The 17,761-nt window shown below is 33.6% G+C and overlaps 3 protein-coding genes across 3 annotated transcripts; 1 reads left to right on the top strand and 2 right to left on the bottom strand.

Annotated features, from left to right (window-relative positions):
- Positions 1–4,461: 4,461 nt before the first annotated feature.
- On the bottom strand, positions 4,462–9,961 carry LOC140806571 (coatomer subunit beta-1-like). The gene is made up of 6 exons (XM_073163124.1): positions 9,802–9,961; positions 7,390–9,449; positions 6,465–6,974; positions 5,555–5,640; positions 5,062–5,267; positions 4,462–4,678 (listed from the first exon to the last, which is right to left on the bottom strand). The coding sequence occupies exons 2-5, from the start codon at positions 9,436–9,438 to the stop codon at positions 5,063–5,065; spliced, it is 2,850 nt and encodes a 949-aa protein (XP_073019225.1). The 5' UTR covers positions 9,439–9,449; positions 9,802–9,961; the 3' UTR covers positions 4,462–4,678; position 5,062.
- Positions 9,962–11,869: 1,908 nt separating this feature from the next.
- LOC140807770 (uncharacterized) lies at positions 11,870–12,353 on the bottom strand. Its single transcript, XM_073164736.1, has one exon. It carries the CDS (start codon positions 12,312–12,314, stop codon positions 12,009–12,011), a length of 306 nt encoding a protein of 101 aa, XP_073020837.1. The 5' UTR covers positions 12,315–12,353; the 3' UTR covers positions 11,870–12,008.
- A 1,654-nt stretch (positions 12,354–14,007) lies between these two features.
- On the top strand, positions 14,008–17,761 carry LOC140808133 (uncharacterized). Its single transcript, XM_073165161.1, has 5 exons — positions 14,008–14,388; positions 14,486–14,563; positions 15,441–15,522; positions 16,819–16,961; positions 17,227–17,761. The coding sequence occupies exons 1-5, from the start codon at positions 14,047–14,049 to the stop codon at positions 17,428–17,430; spliced, it is 849 nt and encodes a 282-aa protein (XP_073021262.1). The 5' UTR covers positions 14,008–14,046; the 3' UTR covers positions 17,431–17,761.

Below are 17,761 nucleotides of genomic sequence, written 5' to 3'. Positions count from 1 at the left end.
AGGCAATGGAAAACTTGTTACAGAACCGCAAACTCGTGGCGCCAAGTCATCTGTTATCACTGCTATTGATCTTCACATGGAAGAGATTGAAAAATACGCCAGTGAAGACATGACTTTCTTTGATGATTAGCTGAAAGTCAGAATTTTCCGTCCAATCACTCATTTGAAAATGTCACGCCCCGAGCCCGGGCCCGCGCATGCGTGACTGCACAATGGGCCCCTATAGCAACTACTTCGTATTCGTTCTCGCTTTACGAAAATGATTAACCCAAGTTGCTATAGAAGTCCATTGTAAGCCATTATAAACTCATTTTAAATCTTTGATTTTTTCGATGTGGGACAAGGGTATCACAGAAAACACCAGGTGCTTATGCAAAAATGGTGAAGAGTGAAAAGAAGGTCTTTGATTCTGCTAATACCATTAATGTGATTGAGGCAATGAATAGAAGAAGTTACATTCTCGAGCAGCTGAAGTGCCAGAAGCTGGAATATGTTTTAAAGACTCTTAAGTCTAATTTCGACTCTATGATTCCTACTGCTGCTCAGGATCAGAATTTCATTCAACTTTAGACTAATCGACTGAGATTGATGAATGAGAAACTTCTTGCTCAAGAACATGCCTTTGGAGAGCCTATGCAGTACCAAGTAGGCTTCATCCCAGACTTTCTTCAGAATAAGCCAGTTGAAGAAAGGACCACAGCTCCATCAGAAGCTAAGGTCTCCAGTACACCTGCATCCCTAACGATGCCTACTCAGTCATCATCTCTGATTTATGTTTATGAATTGGCTTCAGTTGATGAAGTCGTTCAATCTATGCTACTTCTACTACACCAGAAATAGCTCAGGCTGCTGATGTGGTCCAACCAGAAGCTCAACCAGCAGACCAACCAATGGCAGAATCAGATGTTGCTCCATCTCAATCACTGCCAAATCTAGAGATATTTCCTTCTGAACATCAAGCGGAAATGGAAGCTATTTTGAATATTCCATCTGAATCCACAACTGGAAACCACTGAAGCTACCCAACCAGAAGAGAGTGCAACTCCAAAACAAACTACTGCTGTTGGAAGAACTTCTGCAGAACAGACTACTGCTCTATCTATCGCTCCACCAGAAGATGCCCCTTCTACTGCTTTGATTATCCATCCTTCAAGATCACCTACTCATATTGCTCAAATTGAAGAGACCAGACAATGTATGATCGAAATATCTCCATCCCCAGAAGAAGCACCGTTTAATCTTAAATTTGAGATTGATATACTGAGACGAAATGTTGACAGGCTTTCAGAGATAGTAAAACAGTTGTCCTTTGAGCATGCTGGTGAAGTCAGTGCCACCACATTCTTCCGTGATCGCATATCGAAAGAAGTCACTCGCACGGCAGAATCATTGGCCAAACTGCATGCAGAAACTAGCATTTTCAGTCAAAATGTTTTCTCAAGTCAGGCTAACATCTTGCTTGGTCAAGCTGACAACATTAAAACTGTCTCTGATCATGATTAAGCTATTCACTCAGTCTCCACCAAGTAGAAGCTATGGACTCGAAACTTGAAACTATTGATGCCAAGATTGAGTCACAATCTCAATCTCTTCATGATCTAAATGAACGAGTTTCTAATCAAGCACCATTTCTGGAGATATTAAATAATGGCATTCTTACTCTTACTGGCCGAGTGGATGACTTACTCACTCGAGTTCAAGCCAATGATGCCAAAAAAGGGGAAGGAGAAGGCAGAACTGGAGGACATCATGCAGAATCTTCCTACAGGAATCAAGATCCTCAGGATGAGGAAACGATGTTCAGAGACATCGGGACTGATGATTAAACTCTTTTGAACTCGGATTTACTATTTATTCACTTATCGATTATTCTGTTATAATTGATATCTGTTTCAATTATTGTTCTTCTTCGCTACTAACATCCAGGTTTTGGCATCACCACAAAAGGAGAAATTGTTAGCTCTCATCACCACAATTAAATTATAATTGATATCTGTTTCAATTATTGTTCTTCTTCGCTACTAACATCCAGGTTTTGGCATCACCACAAAGGGAGAAATTGTTAGACTTAATTTAATTGTGGTGATGAGAGCTAAAACCAGTAGGTCGCGATAGCTATAATCAGAAGACAATATAAAATCAGAAGCTCTGGTATTGCATTAACAAAAGCAGTACTATTGAGTACTTAAACAGCTTAGAAAACCAGAAGCAAAACATAGCTTTAAAAGCAGAACTTAGCTTAAGCAGAAGTAACTTAACGTCTTTTACTTGATCGTTACAGTCTTAAATGTTACTGTTACTTTACCTAGTACTAGCATTAATTGCATCATTAATGTTATACAAGGACATTTAATGCTCCTTACTAGTTTGGTATGTAACAAGACTGATTACTCTGAAGTTTTCTGCAGGGCCTTTTTTAGGTATTAAAGCTGATTTTACGCAGGAGCCTCCGAAGCTGTTTTTGATTATAGACGTTGGAATCAAAGTTTTGTATATATATAGAGGTCAATCTTTTATAGAAAACAACGTTATTATCATTATCCACGCAACGATTATTCCCACGTGAGTTTTGAGTTATCATCAACTACTTATCTTCAAGTTCAACATACAGAAAAGCAGCATACGCTTTATTATCTATATCAGATCTTCTGAGATCATATTGTGCTGCTGTTTCATAAATCTCTTCAAGCTAAATACTTTACTATATCTTATTAAGAAGAGTTTATAATCAGTGAAATAGTCTTTTCCAGAACTTTGTTGTATTCGTTTTACTGAGTTGTGTAACTAAGAGTTTCAGTAGGCTAAGAGTAAGCCCTATTGAAGTGGGTGTGTACAAATGTTGTACTGTAACATCCAAAGTCTTTTATTGATACCTTCTGGAAACAAAAGAATGAGAGACATAGAAGATTTTATCTTAGAACTTCCAGAAACAACCACTTTTTTATTGCCTACTGTTTTATTGTTTATCACCGTACTCCATCGGATCGTTACCGCACTTATTATTGTAATCTGCTGGATTTACATTCGAAGAAGATTAGCTATAATCTCTAAATTGCAAAATCGTCCAACAAAAGAAATAGTTTATTCACCCTGACAGGTATATTACTAAATTTGGTGTTATAATCTCTAACTGTGACAAATTGCACAGATTAGCTATAATCTCTAACTGCAACAAATTGCACAGAATTTGGCGTTAATTTCAGAATTATAAATAACTAAATCATAATTATTATATAAAAATTACATACGAATTGTTAGTCGAGTCGGTGGGTCGAATTGCAAAAATAATTGCCTCTGAACCAGATGACTGACCAAAGAATAGAAAATAAATTGTAATAAGATATTTAGAGTTGGGAATCAAAGAATTCAATTTGGATATCTAATTAAATTAATGTAGTAATATATGTATATATGATGTTTTTGGTTATGATATTAATTTTAAATATTTTGTTGAATGATATTAGTGGGACAGAAAGAAGAAAATTATTAATACAGAGTTTATGTTATTTTGTTGAATAATGATATGATAATTTATTTCTGATATTTTGTTATTTTTTCTGTAATATTTAATTTATTAATTTTCATATTTTTTATTATTCTCAACAATTTAGTGAATATCTATGACTTACTCGAAATAATTTTAATCTGAGAAAATACAATTATAAATGATAATATGATATGTATATTCAATCATCCAACAAATATGAAGATGATGATGAATATAGAGATAAAAATGAATATGATAAATAAAAATAATAACAAAAAATATAAAATATTACTCAAAACCTACAATGTTAGTATACCATAACGATCAGTTTACACAGGTCGGAGAAAAGAAATCTAGGCCCCACCAGTTTGGGCCTGATTAAGGTAGACTACCAGCCCATTGTTAATTGAGGCCCATAAATTATTAGTTAAATCCCTTCATATAATGATTAATTGCATTATTTTTCATGACTTAACTTTTAATTGTATATCACATATTCCATATTTTTTTTAAAAAAGAAGATGCTAAAATATTTCTTCACCACATGCATACTAATAAAAAAAATTATACAAGGTCAAATTTAAAAAAGTTCGACGTTTTGTCAATTTTCTAAATAATTTTGTCCAATAACTTTGAAATTAAATTAATATTTTAGTTTGATGGTCATGATTAAAAAAAATATTATAATAATCATTGCACTATACTAATATCAAAATTTGATCAGTAAGATTGATTTTTTTTTTTTTATTAAAAAAAATTCAGTTGAAGAAGGAATTATACGTTTTAAAAAATAATCATTATTAATCGTCACGATCAATTTAATGACAATTTGAACAATCCAAAAGGTCGATAATTTTTAATGGGCTCAAATCAATTAAATGAGTTTATTTTCTAAACTCGGATGTTACAAACAAATTTAATCATATGCTAATTGAGTTAAGTATATAAAATATGAAATGAAATGGGAAATGTAGTGGTTAAAATGAACAAACAATGCTGTTTTAATATACTCGAATCAAAAAGAGAACGAGCAAAAACAATGTGAATATCTCGGATCTTCGGAATTGACTAAAATTTCTATTGTCTACACTTCCTAAGTAATCAAACTAAAAACATATTTAGGAAACAATAATGTATGCATCCGTTATCTTTTCTCCCAGATGACAAGATCTTCTAGGGGACAACGGAAACCTGTAGAACACAGGGAGACGAAGGGAAAATTATCAACAAGAGATGCCATCGCAATATACGCTTAGCTCGGCTACGATCTTGAAGGTCAAGAAAGATAATGGGCAAAAACCAGGATTAAATCTCAACCCGCAGTCGTGCTAAGGCAGTAAACGAGGGTCTTTCAGTTGAGTAACCAATTGTTTTTGAACTCAAGAAAATATTTTCAGGCGCAACAAAATATATATTTGAATAATTTGGACTTGTGAGGAAAATTCACGATGCTATGCGCGCGATTTTTCTTTTGTAGCTTTCACTATGACGTCCAAAACTAGAGCTTGCATTTTCAACCAACTAGCTCAATCAAATACAAACAGGTGATAACTGCGTGTTGAAATAACATTTACCTCAGCTGCTTCCTTTTTGCTTGAGAGTGATCTTGTCACCCAAGCTTAGAGCTATTCCTTGGGTTTTGCTCCTTATTCTAATATATCCGCTCAGCTTACCATCTCCTTGCTTTTCAATGCTCACATTCACCAGAGCATCCTCTCCAAAGACACTCTTCGCATACAAGTTAGCGGCCAGGAATCCACATCCACCTTCCAAAGCAGACCTAGAAGCATAAAATCCAACCAGATTACTTGTCAAAGCCACATAGATCCAACAAAGAATCGTTTAAAGAGAGAGAGATGTACACATTAAAAATTTTAATTGTGAAAATGCAAGTCAGTATTATGACACCCTTTTTTCATTTCAAAAAGAACGGAAAAGAATCCTTTCAACTCAGGAATAGAAAAATCACAACCTCATTCTCCCCACACAAAATAAACCCCTACCCACCCCAAAAGAAAAAAATACAAAAGCAGAATAAATCAAAACTGGAAAACATAAGTGACTTACGGAGCTGTCAGACATTTCATGTTGGTAGAGTTGATGATATGGTCTAGGAATTCTTTCTCGTCTTGAATTGAAGTGTTGACAGCAACCTGTGATGGTGTGTTACATATAGGGATAAAAGTTAACCAAGTGATAGCAATTGAAATGGTAGGGAATAACCAGGATCCGAAATATGCCAATAAAATTATATTCGAATAGACACTAAAGATCATGGAATGAACAGGTCTAATTGTCCTCAACTACATTTCATACCCAATATCACCTTGAAAAAGTTAAAAGATTGCTTGTGCAAACACCAGGTGAAACAAATTATTAGCTTAAAATTTTCAAAAAATTCAAGGAATCAACATATTTAATAAAGTAATTAAAAAGAGGATCGCATACTTCTATTAATAAAACAATTACTAGTTAGATTGATTTAACACAGGAAATAGCAAGGGCAGAAACTAGGGTATGAAAAGTGACTGCCTAGCTTGCTACCACCTACCAATATGACAAAACATGCTACTTGGGCCATAGTCCTGTTTCATCAGATAATTGTTTTCTGATTACCTTACCTAGCAATTTCTAACGAGTATCACACGCCATTTTTTATAACCTAAAATTACAAGATACTGCCTGCGAGATTCTCCAAACATGTCGTGAAAGCATTTTTAGCTTATTTTAAAAAGGTTTCTTATTTTTAGCTTATTTTAAAAAGGTTTATTATATGGTGCAAGTAACAACTATCCAAACACCTAGCATCAACAAGAATTATTAAAGAGCTTGGACAACTGCAAGATTGCGCTTTGTGCCCCTGCGATCATCATAGATTGCTTAAAATTACCTGAAAATTAAAATTAAGGCAAATTCCATTCATATGGAAATTAAGGATCTAGATTACTTAATAACGATAAAGCTGATTGCATTCTACCTTGTTTTCCCACTCAAATTCTGCCCACATGGTTCGAAAAGCAGCTTCACTGCAAACTGCTGGAGATATGTAGTCCATAATGTCAATGTGGATGTCATTGAGGACAATTACGTTTCGCTCAAGCACATTTGAAGTCTCATAAACTATGTTCCCAAAAATTACTCCAGTCTCAGTAGAAGAAACCTTAATGTTAGCTTTTATTTGTTTGCTAGATTCAGGAGCAAGTGTATAATTCTGAGGACGTTCAACCAGTTTAAGATCACCCATTGTTGCTAGCTCCAAACAAAGGTTCTGGAGGGTTTCCTTAGTTCTATTGATAATTGTAACATCCAAGACGATGTCATATTGATGAACAGTCACATATGCTTCAGCATATACAGGGTCACTAAATCCAGTAAGTTGAAGAATGCGATTCAGCTTGTTGGCATCATTTCCATCCTTCACGAATTCGCCAGTAGCACGCTTGAGGTCATCTTGGACCTCATCTTCCAGCTCCAGTAGGCTCATGCCCTGCAACACATATTAAAAGAATGTACTAGATAAACACCAGCCAAGAGAAGAGACAGAATGCAACACCTTTTTTGCTATACAATGCCATTACATTGAAGAAAAAATACTCCACAAAAGGATTTGTAAATAAACATTCAAATTATAAAGCTCGCAGGATTCAATGCCGTTCATCATGGACGATGTCAATGTTAAAAAATCCAAAGCTTCATAACTTCTTCCAATAAATTAAGAGTTCGATGTGGAAACAGACAATTGGCCTGTTCTGACAGGATTCTTACAAACAAAACTAATCAAGTAAAACTCATTCTCAAAGAGATCAAACAACAAAACAAACTATTAACAAACATAAGGAAATACAGTACCCAATGTTCAAAGTAAGAATCAATAAAACGTGACGTCGGTATTTATATGTTACCTTACGGCTTTTCAAGTAGTAGAAGTCAATAAGATCATCAGGTTGTGAACTAGAAATTTGAGCCTTTGCTTTAATTTCCTCGGTCTCACGCAGTTGTTTGTCGGAGAGCATTTTTACGAAGCTCTCACGGCATGATTTCAACCAAATCTCCTTCATCTCGTCACCAGTATCACAAAGCAATTTTATACAAACACAGATTCTGTCATATGAATCATTATCCATTGGGTGAGGAAGAACTGAATATTGCCCGAGCTGAAGTATTGAGACCATTATTAATAAGGCAGTGCTTGATGTTTTATTTACTTCGCTTTTTGACGATTGAACCTCTTCTAACCTCAAAACGAGCTTTGTTAATGTGCAACAAACAACTGCCCCAAGGAAAAAGTCACCTGTTAGAAGAAGAGATCTAAGGTTTTCAGCAGATGGCGACCCCTGCACCACAGTGGGTGGAGAGAACACAGTCTCAGAGGCGGCACTTTGAGTGGCATAAGTTCCATCAGCAAGAATAGCTGGCCTTTTGGATGAGGCAATAATCGAGTTAACCTGTGGAGACTTCTTGGAAGAATCACCTGCAGCTTCACTTTCTTCAGGAACCGAGAAAAAAGGAAGGTCTCCAAGGCATTGTTTTATTGATGTAATGCCACTCTCAACTTCAGATAGAGACAGACAATACTCTCCAATAATCCAAAGGGCACAAGAGAAGACTCTTGCAGCTCGTATCTGATAAAAGGTGTCGAGCAATCTCGTCACAATTGACACCCTTAACCTTGAATTGGTCTCAATTATTTCCCTCACAAACACAATAACATCCATGGCAGAGGCAACATTGCTATCTCCCAAGAAATCCATCAACAGGTGAACAACTGTGCTTGCCACTTCAGGAAACTTTATTGCACAAGAATGTATAGCTTGAATGAGCATTTGGCGGTACTCAACACCCTTTTCAAGTTCCCCTCCCTGAGTCTTCATGACTTCCTTTTTCAAAGTAAGGACGACCTCGTTCACATTTCTGGGTGTAATCAACTCAAGGACAATATCAAGCGTCTTTCTTTGAATATCAAGGTTTGGACTTGATAGTGCCCTGAGGATATCCATTATCATTTCAACCATAATGTCCATGTGGGAGGACTTCAACTCGTTCAATCGATCGAGCACAATCAGCTTTACATTGTTGTCACTCTGAGACATAAGAAGCTGACAGTATGTATTAGCTGCAGCCCTAATGGCTGATGGAGCTGATGATAAAGATACAAGAGTGCCAGCACATTCATACATAACCGCAGCTGAAGGCGCATTCAACAGCGATATTATGATTTTTATATACTTCCCTTTCTCTGCCTTATTTGTTCTGCAAACTTTCTTAATCAACTCCAAGACAACCATCTGAAGCAGCTCCCCCCACTCGGATACTCTATCAGCATTTGTCAAAAGATATTTAATTGCTTGATCCTGTGCACAATTGTAAAGCATTAAGAATGCATTCCGCTTAGCTGAAGGGTCTTGATCTGATGATAGAACCTTCTCTATCATCTCAGGTGCATCAACCAAAAGATGCTCACATTGAGGAAGTTTGTAAATTGACATGATTGCAAGGATTGCATTCCGCCTGACATAAGGGTGTCGATGCTCCAAATTGGAAAGAATGGAGGGAATCAAAGGCTCAAAAATCTCAACCTCGTTCAACCTACAGAGGAACCTCAATGTCACACCACGAATGTACTCATTCGGGTGCTGAAGATTATTCCTCAAATTCTGACAAATCAATATCATCTCCGGTAAAACTTGGCCCTTCGCATCAGTTTTCTCAATAATTTCCAAATAAAACAGTAAGAGTTTCTGAACAGTGTGGTCATCCGAAGGCAGAACATATCGAACAATTGTTATAAACAGCTGAGGCAGGGATTCACCATTAAGTAACAACATTATAGCTTTTTTCATCGCATCAATTTTCGCAGACACATCACTATTTTCCAGAGCTTCCTTGATCTCATTGGCAAGGGCAGATGCCCCCTTCTCAAAGTGGGCTAGCAAGGAGCACGATTTTTCCATTTCTTCGTGCCCTATTTCACCAGAAAATAAGTTCACAAACGACGATCACGTTGCACAAAATTCAACACGTGAAAATCAAAAATAAAAAAAAAATCAAAATATAATCACGAACCAATGCACCACGTAACAAATGTTTCCAACAGTCAATCATCACAGACAAAAGTAAATCAATATAAAAACAAATTAAATCACAACGCACAGTTAGATCCAAGATAAAATATGCAGATAGTAAAATTCCTACGACTTATCGTTACCACGACTTTCGATATATATTTCCAGTGATCATTAAAAAAAATCAAAGCAAATTAGTACAGCAAAAAAAAATTCCGATCCGAACACAATTCCGAGAATAATTAATGTCACCTGAAATAAGAGAATAATTGAATCGAACACCTCCGGGAAGTAATCGGAGGGAGAGATTCTGACGGTGAGACCAGATCTGTGGAAGTGTAGTTGTCTTTGTTAGTGATGATGTAGCGTAATTGCAAACGAGCGAGCAAGAACCGGAGTCGGCAAAAATTATAATTTTTGTTAAATAATTTGGTCATTTAATTTGTCGAAATATGAAATATTACACATCGTTTTGTTTTATTTTATTTTTTATTTTTTATGAAATAAATTTTAATTTAAATAATTTGAATTCAATTCTCATGTAGATTTAAATCAATATCCAATAAATTACATTCGATGAAATTAGTTGTTTCGAAAAAAACAAAACAAAAAAACTTTCAAACAATTGATACAAAACTAAAATTACAATCTATTTCGTATAAAACAATTATATCATTCAAAAATATTTTTTAAAAAATTATTTTAATTTTATAAATTTATTTCGATTGGTGACTTTTATTTATAATTATATCGCCATTATTAGTTTTAAGATTCACACGATGAATATATTAAAACTTAATAAAATATAATTTTTTTAAAAAAGAAACTCTTAAAACAATATAAGGCGACCCTGGCCCATTGAAAAGTTAAATGAAAGCCTGCCCCCTTCTTTTGAGAGTTAAAATTTCTTAAAACATAAGAGAATCGGGTCGTAAAACCCGATCCAACAAAAAGTAAATAAAAGGATAGGGTCTCAAAATACCATCCTTTCTTATAACTAGATATTTTGTATACGCGGTGCATATGTACAGTTTTTTTATAATTATCTAAAAATTAAAGTGAAATTTGATAAATTATCGAAGAACTAAAGTGCTATTTAAATGGTTATAATTTAAAAAAAACAAAATTTTTTTTCGAAATTTTAAAAAAAATAAAAACAAAAATGTAAAATTTGATATTAAATAAGAGCAAAATTGGTAAAACAAAAAACAAACCAAAATTTTATCTCTATTAGGAAAATTCTTAATAATAACTAGCTACTCTGCACACGCGGTGCGTGTGTGTACAATTTTTTTTTATAATTATTTATAGACTAAAATGAAATTTGACAAATTATCGAGGTACTAAAGTGCTATTTGAATAATTGTAATAAAAAAAATAAAAACAAAAATGTTTTTTGATTAAAAAAAAAACAAAAATGTAATTTTGATATCAAATAGGGGCAAAATAGGAAAACTAAAAAACAGACCAAAGACACCAAAAACAGTTATTGTAATATGCTTAAACTTAATAAATAGTAAAAGATAATTGATGTGTACCGTTTTTTTTTTATAATTATCTATTGACTAAAATGAAATTTGATAAATAATAATAATTGATGTGTACAATTTTTTTTTTATAATTATCTATGGATTAAAATAAAATTTAATAAATTATCGAAAGACTAAAATATTATTTTAATTGTTGTAATTTAAAAAAAAAACAAAATTTTTTTTTGAAATTTAAAAAAAAATAAAAACAAAAATATAAATTTGATATTCAATGAGAGTAAAATTAATATAACAAAAAAACAAACTATTAATTTCTTAGAATTTTTTATAAAAAAAAAATTCTTAAATTTAAATTTCCTCAGTTTGCTTGTATATGAATTGTTACATCATTTGAAATTTCTCCAAATTTAATTTACCTCATTTTTGCTTGTGTATATCAGAATTGGTACTATGAATTGTTACATTTTTTGCTTCAACAACTTCTGATATCATTTTTAAAGAGAATCTAAATAACCAAAAAATTATAAAAAAAAAAATATGATCACTTCTATATTAGATTTAGAGACAATCTCATACATCTCATCTTTTATATGTAATAAAGTGAATCTTATTGATATTATAGATAAAAAATAATATTTTTAACATAAATGACCCAACTAAAATATATTTCTACAAAGTATGATATTTGAAATCGTCTCAACTAAATTTTTGCCCAATCAAAACAGTAAATATACGTCCATTATCACACTAGCAAGAGAGTTGCGCACGATATTTTTTATTACATCAAATCTATAAATATTATACCTAAAATTTTAATATTCTCACCCATATTGACACAAAGAGCCTTGTATAATTTGAAAAGTAATTGCCAACTAAAGATTATACATCCTCGTCCATACATAATAAAACTTGAACAATTTAACAGAAATTACATTAATCTTCACGACCATATATATATTTGCAATCATCTCACTTGCGAGGCCGAGTCTGCTCCGGCTCCGCAACCCCTGCCGACACCTTGGCCACGTCCCGGGCACTGGCCTCCGGCTTCTTGTGCAAATATATAGTAAAGTACCAGATAGTGCCAACAACAGCAACGCCACCGGCAGCCATGACATAAGGGCTGTAGGGCAGGCCGCGCCGCTGGTGAAGGACGCCACCCGGGTTGTGGCCCGGCGGCCGTTTGGAGGCGTCGACCCCGGTTTTCTTCATCTCCTCCGTGCTCATCTTGTGCGTGTCTGCGTTCTTTCTCCAATCTTGGTCGTTTCCTGCCATTTCTTTAATATTGATTGATTCTGTGCAGTGTGTGCGAATCGGGAAAGTGCCACGTTTGTGTATTTTTAAATTGCATGGGAGTTACACTTGTCATTTGATATGGCCGGTTTCGGGACATGTGTTAAGTTTAGGCATGTGAGTATCAAATCGAATATATATTTTTCCGAGGATGAAGAAAAATCATTTTTTAATTATTTAAGAATATTTTGTTTATTCGTTAAAAAATGTTAACTGATGAACGAAGATGACGTTTTTTAACAAAATAATAGGAAATAATATATTTTAAAATTTAAAGATGTTAGATTTGTTTATTTTTCAAAGTTTAACAATCAAATAAGTTATAATATTATTAAAACAATATTTTTAACGAAATTTAAAATTCAAATAATTATATATGTAAACATAAATTAATTTAAAAAAATTGAATCCGTCCAATACCCAACCTATCAATTCATCGGTTTTAGACCCGTTTTGATTGACAAAATGATTTTGAGCATGTTTTTTATGAGATGGTTTCACGAATTTTTATCTGTGAGACGGATCAACTCCGTCGATATTCACAATAAAAAGTAATACTCTTAACATAAAAAATAATATTTTTTCATGAATAACCCAAATAAAAGATTCGGCTCACAAAATACGACTCGTGAAACTGTCTCATACAAATTTTTGTCAATCGATTTTTGGTAATGTTCAGATTTAACTCGTGATCGATTCGGTCGAACCATTCTAGAAACACCGGACGAAGGAGACCTTTTATGAGATTATTATTTATTTTGTTAATACTAGAGGCTCATTGCCAAATGCCAGTAGTGATTTCATGCTCTATTTTATGGACAGCACATCGGTTCTGTATAGATATCCTACACGAACCGGATTATTTCTAATTAAAGAACTATTTTTATCTGTTTCTTGAAAAATTAGGAGATTATCTAAAAGAACATGAGCTTCTGATGGTAAAGTATTTGGTCTTGTTTATGGGTTAAATTCAATGTTTTCATAATAGTAGGTCGTGATCGAACCGATTTATTTTAGAAAATAGGTCAAACCAATTTTAAAAACACGGGTTAATTTGATACGTTTCAATAAGAAATATTCGAGTATCGGTTTTTAGTTTTGTGTATATAAACTAGGCAAAAACTTGTTTGAGACGGTCTCACGTGTCGGATTTTGTGAGACGGATCTCTTATTTGGGTCATACATGAAAATGTATTATTTTTTATGCTAAGAGTATTACTTTTTATTGTTAATATTGATAGGATTGTCACATATAAAGATTATAAACTATGTGAAATTTTTGAAGTGTTGACCATTTGTTTTTCCTTGAATTTTACGATTTGAAGCAGATGAAGATTGAACTTTGCAATTCGATTAATTTATGTTTTCACTTAATTGTATTAAGCCATTTAGTATTTCTTGATATTATATATATATTATATATATAATATAATATAATATAATATAATATATAAACACATAATGAAACAATTTTTTATATTTTTCATCTTGATCGGTATTTTATTTCACTTGGACGTGGAACGTATTTTTACATAACATTCTTGTGTTTATTAAAAATTAATATTTTTATCTTAAAAATATTATTATTTTTATTATAAATATAAATATTTTTTGTCGTTTTTAACTGATGGAAGGAACCAACTGCTTCCGTATCAAACAAGGATGTGAAGTTGGATCTATCCTCCAAAGAAAATGCTTAAATTACGCCATATGAATGTGTGTTGTAATTATAAAATATTTCCAGTGGTCACCATCAGCTTTCAGCTCTCTTCTCTCCCGACCGACCAAAAGAGATTCGACTATGAATTTAACAAAATCCATAGCACCAGTTCCTCTGTTATCCATCAAGTCGACAAGATTTTCTCCTAACACCAGATGGGCCCTTTGTTTTCGCTCTTCTGATTCAAGATTTTCTTTGTTGCCCGCAAATTCTTTGCTGAATCACTCTCCATTGATTCGTTCCTCGATAACTGCTGTGGTATCAGATGTTGGTTCAAGTGTGTGCGGTGATTCGCAGAAAGAGAGATTGGACGGTGTTGAAGTTCAAATTGAAAAGGTTGTTTTGATTTAGTTTTTGTGATGGCTGATATTCGAAAGGTTATGAATGAGCTCTGATTGTTTATTGTTTTTTGTTTGTTACTTTGACGAGGCAGGTTATCTACGGGTGCCGGTTCTTGGCCATTCTTGCAGTTTGGGGATCATTGATTGGGTCTTTTCTTTGTTTTATTAAGGTATTGCCACGTCTAATTTTATTGGTTGTCTCACATCGGTGAGTTATATATATGATTTTGGACAATTCTTTTCTCGCTAAATTTTAGGGTTGATTTAGGTCTTAGTTTCAATTTTAACATGATATTAGAGCTCAGGTTCCACCGTTATGTGTTGGCTCACCCGTTGTGCGCATAGTTAGGTCATTTGTAAATTTCATGCTTCTGGGCGTGAGGGAATGTTTTAGTTCTCCCACATCGATTATATAAATTTTCTGAGAGTTGTATATCTATTGGCTTTTGAAGGTAGAGTTAGGTCCAAATTCTAATCTTAACAAATCTGTATGATTAGATAGATGGTCGACATACATTTATTTATGTTTGTGTTTGTGTTTATGTTAATGCTTAGCTACAGAAAGAGAGCAAGAGAATGGGATATAATTAGGATCAAGTGACTGTTTATGAATCCATCCAGCTATTTTTGACAACAAGAATAACAAGGACAGCAGGAATGGATATATATAGTTACCACATCTTGTTAACTCATCCTCAATAACAAGAAGTTAATAGAGATCTTGCGTATGAACTGGAAATGCAAATTTTGCCTTTTGGTTTTAAATTTTGTGATTCGAGATCGAATTTCTTTGGACCTTTGAGTTAGTTAGAAACACCTGTACCTTCATAACTGGGATTAGATGACAGGATCCTGAATTTCGATGATTGTATAGGCAAGAGTATACCTGATACCCATCCATCATTATTCATGATCAACACGAAGTTCATCAGGAAAACCAAATTTTTTATATCTGCTTCAAAAGTGCTGAATTTTTTGTTTTTTGAAAAATTAATGGCAATCGATGTTTTTTTTATTGAAGATATGTTTTTTTTTTTCAATACTCAGGGTTGTACTCATGTTGTCTCTTCATTCCAAGATTATTTTATAGACCGAGGAAGAGTGATTATCTCACTTGTTGAGGCTATTGGTAAGTCTAAATATTTAAGAAAATTATGGTTTGCAGCTTCTTCTCTTTATCCAAGTTTCTTTCATATTTCACCATAAGTATCGCCAACTGATTGGATCATTTTTTTTTTATTTGGCTTGTAGTTTTGTCAATTTCCAAATTTTTATTTGGATATTTATATCCAGTTTCAGACTTATCGGTCTAAAAGCTGAAAATTGTCGACATCTAATCTACCCAAGGAGCTATCTTAAGGACTCAAACTTCACGAAATTGTTTGACAAAGGAATGATAGGTATCCATCCACCAGCTTGATGGGGAAAATAGTAATTTAGATAAATGACTAAAATTGGATATCATCTATATCTATGTGAAGAAAATTAATTTTTTTCCCTATTATTGATCCCAATTTATTGTTTTATAGCTATGAATATATGACTTTGGTCCACAAAAAGCATCCATTTCCTCTTGGGTTCCTGTTGATATCATTTAGTTAAGAATCACATATAGAGCAGAGCTGGTAGCAAGAAACCAGGGGTAATCAACTCATTGATAAAAAAAATGATATTTAATTTTTATGTGAATTTTTTTTTAAAATGTTCGTTTTGTATCCAGAAATGCACAGAGTCACTTCCTGGTGACAAGTATAGTCCACCAATACAGTACGCGCGGTAGCAGGGAATCTAGGGGGCAATTAAAGAAAACAAAGAATTCATTTTCATATACATTTTTATTTGAATTTTCTAAATGTTATTTTTTTTCCAAAATTCACGAGTCAGTTCCTTGTAAAAAATTCCTAGTCCACCAATTATCACATTCGAGACCAGTGGACAGTTACTTCCAGTCGCTGTCGGTACAATTTAGCAAATTTGATGTTGCCGATTTGGTAAACACCATGAATGGTATTGAGAAGATACAAAGATTAGATTTAATAGAAAATAGGGGCTAAAATTAATTTCAAAAGAAAATTAAGCATGTTTCATGTTTGAGTAGTTTAGGATAACTGATAAATATTTAGCAGTTGTTTAATACAACAAATGGTGAAAGTACAGTTGTTCATAACTTGTTTGCAACCAATATCCCTTTATATTTTGGTGTAATGCTTCTTAACGCACAGCCTACTTTGTGTTTTGAATGCCATATGAATGAATACCTTCCATCTATCCCCTTGTCCCTGTGAAAAAGAAAAGCAGCTGTAAAATTTGTAGACTCTGGTAAAACACACACACACACACAATAAAGACAACTTTTCTCGTGTGCATTTTTTATTTTCACTTGCATTATATATAAGTTTTGAGCTAAAATATTTCAACTTGCTAGATGTCTACCTCTTGGGAACCGTGATGTTGGTATTTGGCATGGGCCTTTACGAGCTCTTCATTAGCAATCTTGATAAAGCTAAGTACTTGTCAGATGAAAGATCCACTTACAGATCAAATTTGTTTGGTTTGTTCACTCTCAAGGTTTGTCAGTTTTTGTATAATTTATAATTGTTCTTACTGGTGTTATTTTGTTCCACACGTACAAACTAAAAAAGATCAACTCAAGCTTAAGAACGGCATTGTGGCAAATTGAGTTGTTTCGTTCAAAGGGCCATAATACATTGGTTTTTGTTATCAAGTATGCTCATTGGTCTCAGGGTTGATGCATAATCGTAAAAGCACTTGAAATTCCATTTTTTCATCCTTTCTTCTGATCTTGTGTATTTTCTTGGTGTAAAATAATCAGGAACGACCACGATGGTTGGAAATAAAAACCGTCAATGGATTGAAAACTAAAGTTGGCCATGTTATTGTAATGCTTCTTCTTATTGGGTTGTTTGAAAAGAGCAAGAGAGCAGTCATTCTCTCACCTGTGGATTTACTTTGCTTCTCTGCATCAGTGTTTCTCTGCTCCAGCTGCCTCTATTTGCTCTCAAAGCTGAATGATTGAAGATGAAATCTAAAGTTCAAGGAGTTCTTCTGGAGAAACGTAGTACTCAGATTGAAGTGGATGAAAGCTTATACCTAGTTTTTTCTTCTTCGATCTTCAGGTATTCGAACAGTTCGGTACGAAGCTAAAAAATCAATTGTTCTTAGCTCTTGCTCATTATGTTTGAGCTTGTCAAGCAAAGCCCGTATTATTATCGGAGCTCAGAAGATCGCGTAGTTTTTATATAACATGTAATATATCCATGAAAGGGTCCATTTGTGTGCACTCCTAGTTATACCTTATTGTGGTAACCTTTGTTCTCGTGTCATTTTATGAATTTACTTTACCGTGA

Source organism: Primulina eburnea, chromosome 12 (genome assembly GCF_022965805.1).
Source record: "Primulina eburnea isolate SZY01 chromosome 12, ASM2296580v1, whole genome shotgun sequence".
Lineage (NCBI taxonomy): Eukaryota > Viridiplantae > Streptophyta > Magnoliopsida > Lamiales > Gesneriaceae > Primulina > Primulina eburnea.
Note: the sequence above shows the minus strand (reverse complement) of the source record. Positions and strands in the feature narration are given on the sequence as shown.

What these genes read in the sequence shown, in the direction of transcription:
- LOC140808133 (XM_073165161.1), top strand. Translation starts at nt 14,047, where the DNA reads ATGTGTGTTGTAATTATAAAATATTTCCAGTGGTCACCATCAGCTTTC. An exon ending in CTTTTCTTTGTTTTATTAAG is followed by an intron (nt 14,564 to 15,440) that starts GTATTGCCACGT and finishes TTCAATACTCAG; the next exon opens with GGTTGTACTCATGTTGTCTC. An exon ending in CTCACTTGTTGAGGCTATTG is followed by an intron (nt 15,523 to 16,818) that starts GTAAGTCTAAAT and finishes TCAACTTGCTAG; the next exon opens with ATGTCTACCTCTTGGGAACC.
- LOC140807770 (XM_073164736.1), bottom strand. Translation starts at nt 12,314, where the DNA reads ATGGCAGGAAACGACCAAGATTGGAGAAAGAACGCAGACACGCACAAG.
- LOC140806571 (XM_073163124.1), bottom strand. Translation starts at nt 9,438, where the DNA reads ATGGAAAAATCGTGCTCCTTGCTAGCCCACTTTGAGAAGGGGGCATCT. An exon ending in ACTACTTGAAAAGCCGTAAG is followed by an intron (nt 6,975 to 7,389) that starts GTAACATATAAA and finishes TATGTGTTGCAG; the next exon opens with GGCATGAGCCTACTGGAGCT. An exon ending in ATGAAATGTCTGACAGCTCC is followed by an intron (nt 5,268 to 5,554) that starts GTAAGTCACTTA and finishes TTATGCTTCTAG; the next exon opens with GTCTGCTTTGGAAGGTGGAT.